Source organism: Pongo pygmaeus, chromosome 2 (assembly GCF_028885625.2).
Source record: "Pongo pygmaeus isolate AG05252 chromosome 2, NHGRI_mPonPyg2-v2.0_pri, whole genome shotgun sequence".
Taxonomy (NCBI): Eukaryota; Metazoa; Chordata; class Mammalia; order Primates; family Hominidae; genus Pongo; species Pongo pygmaeus.
Genome location: NC_085930.1, coordinates 46,110,918 through 46,123,550, shown reverse-complemented (window position 1 = coordinate 46,123,550; position 12,633 = coordinate 46,110,918). Strand labels below are relative to the sequence as shown.

The 12,633-nt window shown below is 38.3% G+C and overlaps 1 protein-coding gene across 1 annotated transcript in view; it reads left to right on the top strand.

Annotated features, from left to right (window-relative positions):
- CFAP44 (cilia and flagella associated protein 44) overlaps nucleotides 1–12,633 on the top strand; it is a 152,830-nt gene that overhangs the window by 51,047 nt on the left and 89,150 nt on the right. The window contains exons 16-17 of the mRNA XM_054480666.2: nucleotides 9,213–9,374; nucleotides 10,568–10,816. Of these exons, the coding sequence (XP_054336641.1) occupies nucleotides 9,213–9,374; nucleotides 10,568–10,816 (411 nt within the window). The remainder of the gene's footprint in view (nucleotides 1–9,212; nucleotides 9,375–10,567; nucleotides 10,817–12,633) is intronic.

Here is a 12,633-nt window from a genome sequence, read left to right as displayed (position 1 = left end):
TGAAATGATGGTGTGATTTTTGTCCTTCATTCTGTTGATATGATGTATCACATTGATTGATTTGCATATGTTGAACCATCCTTGCATCCCTGGGATAATTCCTACTTGGCCATGATGAATGATCTTTTTAATGTGTTGTTGAATTCAGTTTGCTAGTATTTTGTTGAGGTTTTGCATCAATATTCATCTGTGATAGTGGCCTGTAGTTTTCTTTTCATGATGTGCCTTTGTCTGGCTTTGGTATTAGGGTAGTACTGGCCTTGTTGAATGAGTTTGGAAGTATTCCCTCCTCCTCATTTTTCATAATAGTTTGAGCACGATTGGTATTCTTAAATGTTTGGTAGAATTCAACAGTGAAGCCATTGGGTCCCAGGCTTTTCTTTGCTAGGAGAATTTTTTTATTATGGCTTTGATCTCATTACTCATAATTGGTCTGTTCACGTTTTGAATTTCTTCATGGTTCAGTCTTGGTAGGTTGTATGTGTCTAGGAATTTTACTATTTCTTCAAGGTTTTAAAATTTACTGGCATACAGTTGCTCATAGTAGCCTCTACTGATCCTTTGAATTTCTGTGGCATCAGTTGTAATGTCTCCTTTTTCATCTTTGATTACATATATTTTAGTCTTCTCTCTCTTTTTTTGTTAGTCTGGCTAAAGGTTTGTCAATTTATCTTTTAAAAAAACAACTTTTTAATTTGTTGATCTTTTGTTTTCTTTCAATTTCATATAATTTTGTTCTGATCTTTTTCATTTATTTTCTTCTACTAATTTTGGGTTTGGTTTGCACTTGCTTTTTTAGTTCTTTAAGATACGTCATTAGTTATTTGAAGCTTTTCTATCTTTTTTGATGTAGTTGCTTATAGCTATAAACTTTTCTCTTAGTACTGCTTTCACCGTATCCCATAGGTTTTGGTATGTTATGTTTCTACTGTCATTTGTTTCAAGACATTTTTAAATTTTCTTCTTAATTTCTTCATTGACCCACTGGTCATTCAGGAACATATTGCTTAATTCCTGTGAGTTCATGTAGTTTCCAAAATTCCTTTTTATTGATTTCTAATTTTATTCCATTGTGGTCAGAGAAGATACTTGATATAATTTCAATTTTTGGAATGTTTTAAGACTTGTTTTGTGGACTAACATATGGTCTGTCCTTAAGAATTATCCGTATGCTGAGGAGAATAATGTGTATTCTGCAGTCATTGGATAAAAAGTTCTATAAATATCTATTAGGTCAATTTGGTCTATACTGCAGATTAAGTCCAATGTTTCTTTGTTCATTTTCTGCCTGGATGATCTGTCCAGTGTTGACAGTTGGGTGTTAGAGTCTCCAGCTATTGTTGTATTGGGGTTGATCTCTTTCTTTAGCTCTAATAATATTTGGCTTATATATCTGAGTTCTCCAGCATTGGATGCATATATATTTACAATTGTTATATCCTTTTACTGAATTGACCCCTTTATCATTATATAATGACCTTCTATGTCTTAAAATCTATTTTTGTCTGATGTAAGTGTAATTATTTCTACTCTATTTTGATTTCTGTTTGCATGGAATATCTTTCTGTTCCTTTACTTTCAGTCTATATGTGTCTTTATAGATAAGGTGTGTTTCTTGTAAGCAACAGATCACTGAGTCTTGTTTTTTAAATCCATTCAGCCATCTCATTTCTTCTGTTTGGAGAGTTTAGTCCATTTACTTTCAATGCTATTGTTGATAAGTAAGGACTTACTTTTGCCATTTTGTTATTTGTTTTCTGGTTGATTTGTGGTCTTCTCTTTCTTCTCTCCTTCCTTCTTATCTACCTTTTAGTGAGGGTGATTTTCTCTGGTGGTATGTTTTAAATTTCTTGTGTATCCATTGTATGTTTTTTTCATTGAAGTTACTATCAGGATTGCAAATAATATCTTATAACCTGTTATTTTAAACTGATGACAACTTAACACTGATTTTATAAACAAACTAATAAGCAAGTCCCCACCACTGGGACTGTGCTGGATCAGTCCTGAAGCCAGCATAGCACTGGGTCTTGCCCAAGGCCTGTGGTAACCACTGCCTGGCTACTGCCTATGTTTGCTTAAGTCCCCAGGTCTCTACAATCAGCAGGTGGTGAAGCCAGCCAGGCTTGTATTCCCTTCAGGGTGGTGAGATCACCAGGCAGGTCCAGGGATGCTGTCTGGGAGTCAGGGCCTGCAGTCAGAAACCTTAGGAATTTGCCTGGTGTTCTATTCTACTGCGGCTGAACTGGCACTCAAACCATGAAATGCAGTCCTTCCCACTCTTCCCTCCCTTTTCCACAAGCAGAGAAGTCTCTTCCCAAGGCTGCCACTACCCCAGACCTGTGGCAAGTACTCCCTGGCTATTGCTGATTCTCACTCAAGGCCCAAGGGCTCTTCAGTCAGCTTGTGGTGAATGCTGGCAGTCCTGAGTCTTTCCCTTCAGGACAGTGGGCTTTCCTCTGGCCCAGGACCAGAAATGGTGTCCAAGAGCTAAGGCTTGAAATTGGGAGCCCCAGGTGCCCACTTAGTGCTCTATTCCACTGTGCCCAAGCTGGTACCTAAACTGCAAGACAAAATACCCTTGACTCTTCCCTCTCCTTACTTCTCAAGCAGAAGGAGTCCTTCCTCATAGCCACCACAGTTGGGAATGTGCTGCGTCATACCTAAAACCAACTTGTCCCAGAGTCTCATCCAAGGCCCACAGTGTGTACTACCTGGCCATCACTGTTGATTATTCAGGGCCCAAGCGCTCTTTAGTCAGCAGGTGATGAATCCTGCCAGGATTGAGTCCTTCTCTTCTAGGGGATAGGTTCCCTGCTGTCCCAGGGCGTGTCTGGAGATATCATCTGGGACCTAGGGCCTGGAATAGGGGCCTCACAACTCTTCCTGGTGCCCTACCTACTGTGGCTTAGCTGGTATCCAAGTTGCAAGACCAAGTCCTCTTCATTCTTCCCCCTCCTCTCCTTAAGCAGATGGGAGAATTATCTCCCAGAGCTGCGAGCTGTGCTGCCTGGGGTTGGGCAAGAGGTGGCACAGACACTTTCTTGGCCACCCAGGCTGGTGTCTCACTATATTGCATGCCCTCCAAAATCCACTTGCTCTGAGCCCAGTACAGCACCAGGACTTGTCTAGGAATTGCAGTCCTTATGGCCTAGACTGCCTTTCAAGTTTATTTAGAATCGCAGAGCAGTTTAGGCTATGGTGGTGTGGCTTACCAGAACTCAGGTTCTGACTACTAGGCTGAACCATTCCCCTCTGACTCGGGCTGGTCTAAATACTCTGTCTGTGGGCACTGGCTGAGTTCTGCCCAAAGCTACTTTCTGTTGTGACAGGCAGCACTGTGTTCTGATGCAGTCTCACAGTTATTGCTCTGTCCTTCCCCCAAGTACCCAGATTATCTCTTCATGCCACACAGCCACCAGAGTGGTGTCAGCAATTCAAGACTGTCTTTCCTACCCTCTGCAGTGCCTCTTTCAGTGACATAAAGTTTAAACCAAGTACTGTGATCACTCACCTGATTTTTGGTTCTTAGCAAGGTGTTTTTTTGTGTGTGTAGATAGTTGTTAAATTTGGTGTTCCTGTGGGGAGGTCAATCGGTGGAGGCTTCTAATCAGCAATCTTGATCTGCCTCCTCCCTATTCTAGTCTTGTCCCTGCCTCTAAATACCTTTCCCTTCAGTAGTTCAGGAAGGCTACAACCTAGGCATCTCTTGAATCTGTCTCCTCCTCTGTATCTTCTTTGTTCTTCACTGTTTCATGTAATATGCTTTTGAACTTGATTTTCTTTGCCTTTAATGACAAAATACAAAAGGAGACAGCAATAGACAAAAGACAGACAAAAGACCTACAGACTAATAGGAAATAATGAACAAGACAACAATAGTAAATCCTTCCCTATCAATAATTATTTTAAATGTATATGGATTAAACTCCACAATCTAAAGACGTAGAGAAGCTGAATGAATAAAAAAAAAATAAGACCCAACTTGGTTGAAAGTGAAGAGATGAAAAAAGACATTCCATGCAAATGATAACCAAACATGAGCAGGGATTGCTCTATTTATATCAGACAAAATAGACTTTACATAAAAAACTGTCATAAGATACAAAGAATAACATCTTATAATAATAAAAGATCAGTCCACCAGAAAGATATAACAATTATAAATATATATACATCCCACCTCAGAGCACCTAAATATATAAAGCAAACATTGAGAAAGATAAAGGGAGAAATTGACAGTAATACAATAATAGTAGACTTCAATACCCCACTTCTAATAATGGATAAAACATATAGATAGAAGATCAATAAAGAAACAGAGGCAGGGTGCAGTGCCTCATGCCTATAATCCCAGCACTTTGGGAGGCTGAGGCAGGCAGATCACCTGAGGTCAGGAGTTGAGACAAGCCTGGCCAACATGGTGAAACCCTGTCTCTACCAAAAAAAAAAAAAAAAAAAACAAAAAACAAAAATTAGCTGGGTGTGGTGGCGTGCCTATAGTCCCAGCTACTGGGGAGGCTGAGGTGGGAGAATCGCTTGAACCCAGGAGGCAGAGGTTTCAGTGAGCTGAGGTCACACCACTATCCTCCAGCCTGGGTGAGAATAAGACCCCAGCTCAAAACAAACAAACAAACAAACAAAACCCCAGAAGACTTGTATAACACTGTAGGCCAAATAGCCCTAACAGATGTGTTCAGAGCAGTCCACCAACAGCAGTAGAATACACATTCTTCTCAAGTGATATGAAACTTTCTCTGGGATAGATCAAATGTTTTTACCACATACAATGAAGTTTTTTAAACAAGAAAGAAAATAATAAAATATAAACTCTGTTTCTTTGAGGCTCTTGTCATTCACCTATAACATCTTTTCTTTCTACATTGCTATCATCTTCTGACCACCTGGTTGATCCTGTTTCTTTATTTGAATTTTAAGAATATGGTTGTCTTTCTCTCCAGTAAAAGTGCAAACAAGTATTCTGAATGATATTGTATTAGTCTGTTTTCACACTACTGATAAAGACATACCCGAGACTGGGTAATTTATAAATAAAAAGAGGTTTAATGGACTCACAGTTCCTCATGGCTGGGGAGGCCTCAAAATCATGGTGGAAGACAAAGGAAGAGCTAAGGGATGTCTTACATGGCAGCAGGCAAGAAGAAGACTTGTGCAGGGGAACTCCTCTTTATAAATCTATCAGATCTTGTGAGACTTATTCACTATCATGAAAATAGCACAGGAAAGACCTGACCCAATGATCCAATTACCTTCCACCAGGTCCCTCCCATGACACGTGGGAATCGTGGGAGCTACAATTCAAGATGAAATTTGGGTGGGGACACAGCCAAACCATATTAGATATTAACCATGTGGATAATCGATCAAACAGCATCAGACTCTGAACTTCTTGACTCCCTCATCTTCCATGATTTTTATAGTTTGCCCACACACTTTCATAGCTACCCACTGGATACTTATTACTGTGTTTCTGTTTGCTAGACCTACCATAACAAAATACAACGAAGTGGATGGCTTAAACAACATAATTTCTTTCCTTACAGTTCTGGAGGCTAGAAGCCCCAAATCAAGGTGTTGGTCGGTTTAGTTTCTTATGAGACCTCTGCTTGGCTTGCAGACAGCTGTTTCTTGCTGTGTTCTCACATGGTCATCTCTATGTTTGTGTTGTCTGTGTCTTAATCCCCTTTTCTTATAAAGACATCAATCATATTGGATTAAGGGCCCACCCTAACAACCCTGTTTTAACTTATCTCTTTTAAAGATCTATCCCCAAATGTAGTCACATTCTGAAGTATTGAGGGTTAGGACTTCAATATATGAATTTTTTTCTGAAGGGACACAATTCAGCACATAATAACTATAAGAGCTCAAGCTTAAAAGTCAACTATTTGGGGCCAGTTATGGTGGCTCACATCTGTAATCCCAGCACTTTGGGAGGTCAGGGTGTGTGGATCACAAGGTCAGGAGATCGAGACCATCCTGGCTAACATGGTGAAACTCTGCCTCTACTAAAAATACAAAAAAATTACCCAGGCTTGGTGGTGGACACCTATAGTCCCAGCTACTTGAGAGGCTGAGGCAGGAGAATAGTGTGAACCCATGAGGTGGAGCTTGCAGTGAGCTGAGATCGCGCCACTGCACTCTAGCCTGGGCAACAGAGCGAGACTCCATCTCAGAAAAAAAAAAAAAGTCAACTATTTGGAAATCATCATTCTCAGCAAACTAACACAGGATCAGAAAACCAAACACCACATGTTCTCACTCATAAGTGGAAGTTGAACAATGAGAACACATGAGCACAGGGAGGGGAACATCACACACTGGGGCCTGTCAGGGGGTTGGGGGCTAGGGGAGGGATAGCATTAGGAGAAATACCTAATGTAGATGATGGGTCGATGGGTGCAGCAAACCACCATGGAACGTGTATACCTATGTAACAAACCTGCGCGTTCTGCACATGTATCCTAGAACTTAAAGTATAATTTTTTAAAAAAGGTCAATTATTAAACTAGTCTTTACTCTGACTTCACCCTTTGTTTTTTCCAGACAATTTATTTGCCACTTTTATCTCCAAGTAGTTCTTTCATGACACAGAGGCCTGTATTTCATTCACCATTTGCTTTTCCTAACTTACTAGTTCACTGTTTTCTTCATTTCCTTCCATATCCAGCTTAAATTTTATAATTCTTTATTTCAATAATACTATGGACTGAATGTTTATGCTCCCCCTGACACTCCAATTCATATGTTGAAAACTAAATTCCCCATGTGATAGTATTTGGAGGTGGGGCCTTTGAGGTAATTAGGTCATGAGGGTGGAGCCCTTGTGAATGGGATTACTTTCCTTATTAGGGGATGAAGAGACCAGAGTTTCTTCTCTCTGTCCTGTGAGCATACAACAAGAAGACCACCATCGATGAACCAGGAAAAATGCCCTTATCAGATACTCGATCTGCCAGTCCCTTGATCTTGGACTTCCCAGCTCCTAGAACTCTGAGAAATGAATTTCTGTTATTTAAGTTACTTAGTTTATGGTATTCTATTATAGAAGCCTGAACTGACTAAGACAAACAAGGATCAATAACATTCTTCCAATGCCCTGATTTCCTTCATCCCTCTGTCTTTTCTTCATACCCATCTAGCAAAAGTCCATCTCTGAATTTCCCCAACTAATTTATATTTGCCTATAGTAATCACTCAAAGGCTGCTGGAGATAGTTATATGTCAATGAAGATTAGCTCCTCCATAATTTAGTGATTAAAATGGCCTTGCCATAATCCATGAAATGGTTCAGCAATGCTATGACATTGCTTTTATCAACTCCCTCTTTCACACATGATGACCATTTTAGAACTTTTCTTCTCCACAAAGTTTCAAGCCTTTTGCTCCCAATTCACTCTCAGCATCACTTACATCATAGAAAAACTAGGATCCCTCAGGCAGGAACTTTTTCACTTCCCACTGCCAAACAGACAATCCCATTTACCTCTGTATTCACCTGCTCCTCCTCCCTCTTTTGCAATAGAGTAGCTGTCTCCCTTCCTACTTAAGGCCAATTCTGCCTCTTGCCCTTTTGTTTCTACTTTCTCCCAGTTTTTTTTTCAATATTTTACATTATTTCTCTTTTCTGTCATAGACATTTAATCATACCTGTTTACTGGATTGTTTCCTTCAGTATTTAAATATGTTCTTGTCTCTCCCACTTACAAAATATTAACTTCCTTGATCTTATATTCTCCTCTAGCTACTACCCTGTTTCTCTAATCAGCCAACTTTCTCAAAAGGATTGACTATTTTCAGACTCCATTTCCTTATATATCACTCTCTCCTTTATGTGCTCTTACCTGACTTCTAGTCTCATCATTCCACCAAATCAGCTCTTCTAAAAGCACCAATAATATCCATGTAACATTTAGTTCTTATCTTTCTTGACCTCTTAGCATCATTTGATCCTGTCAATCTTTCCTTACTTTTTGAAATACCATCTTGCTTTCACTTTTGTGATACTATGCTTTGCTGGTTCCCTCTCCCACATTGTGTCATTCTTTCTCAGTCTCCTTCACTCAGTCATTGAGTATTAAGTTTCCCTAAGGCTCTGCCAATCTCTCCTATCATTCTATTCTTTTGCCCTAGGTGATGCCATCCAAGCCACAATTTTCTTATAAAAGCAAATGTTCCACAGGACTTTTGCACATGGTGTTTCCCTTGAGGGCTTGCTCCCTCAAACCCTCCCTTAACTCATTATATAATTATAATTTATACATTCTTTACCTTGAAGCTCAGATACCACCTTCTCTGAAAGCTTTATACAACCTACTTGTTCTTATGACACCTCTGCAGGACTTCTGCAATTATAATTTACATTTATTTATCTGATTTGCTGAATGACAAGCTTCCATTGGAGGTAAGCTATATAACGGCAGATATTATATGTTTTTCTTATTATAAATTTATCCCTATCACTTAAGAAAATGCTGACACATAGTAGGTACACAACAAATAATTGTAGAATGAAATAACCAAATGAATAAACATTTCAAATAATGTATCTGTATATATCAAGATGGGGATTTCCCATTCGTGATTAAATACATGGTTTTGAAGCCAAGAGAGAGGTCTGGGCTGGAGAGATTAATTTGAAATTTAATTGCATGTAAATGGTAATGAAGGTTGTAAGATTTCCCAGAAAATGCTTATGGAGGGAGAGAAGAGGGAAGAGGACAAAAACCTTGGGAACATCCACGTTTGTTAAACTGGGGCAGATAGAGGATGAGCCATCAAAGTAGGATGGGACTGACTACGCCATCCACACACGCAGACTTTCCTTGGCAGTCCTAATTTTAATATTTGGCCCTTTCGGCTAACAGATTTCACAACCACATATATTCATCAGAAAATTAGAAAACATATATGAATCACATATGTTATAGCATCTATAAAGGAACCAAATGTAAATCTAATTTTAATAATTATTAATTTTTAATCACTTAATGATATAACAATAATTAGTACTTATGACTATATAATAATTATTAATAAACTTGACTTTTTACCAGTAACTGCAGTGAGGAATTAAGTGTGTTTTAAACATGGCTAATATACATAGTAATTATATTTTTACTTATAATCTTTTTAAACTATGCTTTTAAAAATTTGCCTAAATGTAAATATGTTCAATTTTTCTTTTTTAGCCTGAAAGTACTTTACTAATTATCTGTGAAAATGGCTATATTCTTGAAGCTCCACTTCCAACCATAAAGCAAGAAGAGGATGATCATGATGTAGTCTCCTATGAAATCAAAGACATGTGCATAAAATGTTTCCATTTTTCAAGTGTCAAATCTAAGATTCTGGTATGGAATATTCCTGAAGCATTATCTTATAATAATTTCCTTTCCTTAGAATATAAAATATCCTATGTTAAGTGCTGATGGAATACACAAAAGAATAAAACATAAGCCCTGAACTTAAGGAGTTTATAATCTGGTAGGAAAGCAATTAGAAGGCAGTGGTAAATAGATACTGAAATCAAAATGCAAAGAAGGAAATTTTAGGGGTCTGCAGAGGAAAAGAGAGAAGATTCTGATAGAGGGATGGGAGGAGGTCAAAGATGACTGCATGGAAGTGACATTTAGTACCTAAAGAATGGGAGGGGCCAGGCTCATTGGCTCATGCCTGTCATCCCAGCACTTTGGGAGGCTGAGGTGGGAGGATTGCTTGAGCCCGGGAGTTTATGGCTACAGTGAGCTGTGATTGCACCAGTGCACTCCAGCTCAGGTGACAGAGTGAGACCCTGTCTCAAGAAAAAGAAAATAGGGGGAATTTTGAGAGGTGAAAATAGGACGATGGCAATAAAGGCTGGAAGAACATCCCAAGAGAACGCAGAGTTGTGAGTGTTTTCAAGAAATGAGGAATAGATCAATAAAATATAGGGAGGCAATTTGTTGAAGGATGTTGCAAGAGTCTGTGACCAATGCATGGAGCTCCTTAAATGCCAGCCAAGACATTTCATTTTAGACCACTGGGATCCATTGTGAGTTTGTGAGGAGGGGATTGATGTGATGATATCATATAAGTTAGGAAGATTATTCTGAGGGGTGAACAGAATGAAGTGGTAAAAGATGGGAGGTGGAAATACTAGTGTCAGAGGGCTTTTGCAAAGGACAGTTGATAGATGATGAAGGCCAAACTCACAGTATTACTAAAGTTGGAAGCAACTTTCCTTGTGGACTGTTTCAGTCTACTTAATTCCTGGGTTAACAGTGATAGGCTCTAAGAGAAGTTATATTTAGCTTCTCTATTAGGAAAAAAATGACCAAATAATTTCTATAAAACCAAGATTGATGGAGGTAAAACAAAAATGAGTCATTCTAATGATTTAAAAGTTTTGATGATAAAAATATATTCTCACATTGGTGAGTATTTTTAAATATTATTTGTTACAGAGCTGTATATCTTCTTTCTATTTTCATTGTCATCCCCAGTGGTGTAAATGAACGAATGAGTCATAATTGTTTTTATACCTACTTAATGTTTATTTTAAAAGAGATTAATAGAAATTGAAAAAAGGGAGAGACAAAGGGAGTTGAAGGAGAAAATAAGGGAAGAAAGGAGGAACAAGCTAGCAGCAGAGATGGGAGAAGATGGAGAAAAAGAATTTCAGGAGGAGGAAGAGGAGGAGGAGGAGGAGGAGGAGGAGAAAGAAGAGCCATTACCTGAAATATTTATTCCATCAACCCCCTCTCCCATCCTCTGTGGATTTTACTCAGAGCCAGGGAAGTTCTGGGTTTCTTTGGTAAGTAACAATGTAATAATTTTTACCTCAATCATATTTCATTATAGTTTATAGTTATTGTAACTTAATTCTTTCTTACTCTTACGTTAAGATTTCATTTATCTGTTTTTTTTTAGATTTCATTTATTAAATGCTATCGAAGTTGTGAGTTTTGGTGAATGAATGTGGGATATAGTTATTTTTAAATAATCTTAACATCTCTTTTATATGTGTACTTGTGCAGATAATTGTACAGATAAATCTATAGATTATAGATTATCTGTTATCTGCTTGTCAATCATACATGTTCCAGGCAGGTCAAAGAGGAGAAGGATCAAGCGTAGAAAGGCAAAAGCTAGGGGTTTTTCCAACCAAGACTGTTGTTTTTTAATTTTGAAAAGAATAGCTTTCATGGCAGTACTATCCAATAGACTTTTCTTACTTCTCATTATCTACAACTATGCTATGGGGTCATATGCAAGTCTAGGAAGATAAGTCTTTTTAGATGGTCTAATTGCCACTCTGAACAAAACCAGAACTTCGCTCATAAGGAAGAAGGGAAAAATGGATATTAGGAAGAAAGTACCAGGGCCTATCACAATGCTGTAGGAGGATATCCTCCAATTATACATTTTTTACTATTTGCTTGAAATATTTTATTGATCTACTGCAAAGCAAGATTTCCTTCATTATAATTTTGTCACAATTTTCAGTTCCATCCACCAAAAATAATTTCATAAAAGTGTATGTGGAAGATCATTACTAATTCATCCCTGGTCCTAGGTCTTTAGCCAGGCCAGGACACTGACTAGCCAAGGACTATTGCTGTAAGGAGTGATGAGTGTTGACTTTTTCCCTCCTCACCTTTTCCTAGAAATGTAACTTTTGTATTACTAAGGAGGCAAGCAGAAAGAAGGATGGAAAATAGCATTGGAGACATCATAGGATGTCATTTATTAGTTCCTCTACCCTTTCTGCCTGTCTTCTGTGTTTTATAAAACAATTGTAAATGGCTACTATTGTATGGAGTTCAAAGGATAAAGGGATAAAGAAAACATGGTTCCTCCCTTCAGGAAGTCTTCATTTGAGGGAAAGAGGTACAGAAACAATTAATGTAATACAATGCAATAAATTTCCAGTGTCCTGGAAATATAGATGCAAAAATTACTCATTATTTAACAAACATAATTGGGAAGATTGGGAAGATTGCTTGAGCCCAAAAGTTCGAGACCAGCCTGTGTAATATAGTGAGATCCCATCTCAAACAACAACAACAAAACACAAACAGAAAGCTCCACGCATATTTAGTGCTTACTCTTAGGGTTTCCAAGTAAAATTACATAGTACATACTTACACTAAAAATTATTTTTGGCTGGGTGCAGTGGCTCACACCTGTAATCTCAGCACTTTGGGAGGCCGAGGTGGGTGGATCATGAGGTCAGAAGATCAAGACCATTCTCACCAACATGGTGAAACCCTGTGTCTACTAAAATACAAAACATTAGCCGGGCATGGTAGCAGGTGCCTGTAGTCCCAGCTACCCAGGAGGCCAAGGCAGGGGAATCGCTTGAACCCGGGAGGTGAAGGTTGCAGTGAGCCGAGATTGTGCCACTACACTCCAGCCTGGTGACAGAACAAGACTCTATCTCAAAAAAAAAAATATATTTTTTTTGTTTGTCTGAAATTTAAATTTAATAGATGTCCTTTATTTTCATTTGCTGAATATGACAACTTATTTATTCTGTACCAGGTATTTTTCTAAGTAATTTACTTAACCAACTATAAAATAAGTGCTATTTTTTTTTTGCATTTTATATATGAAGAAACCAAGGCATGG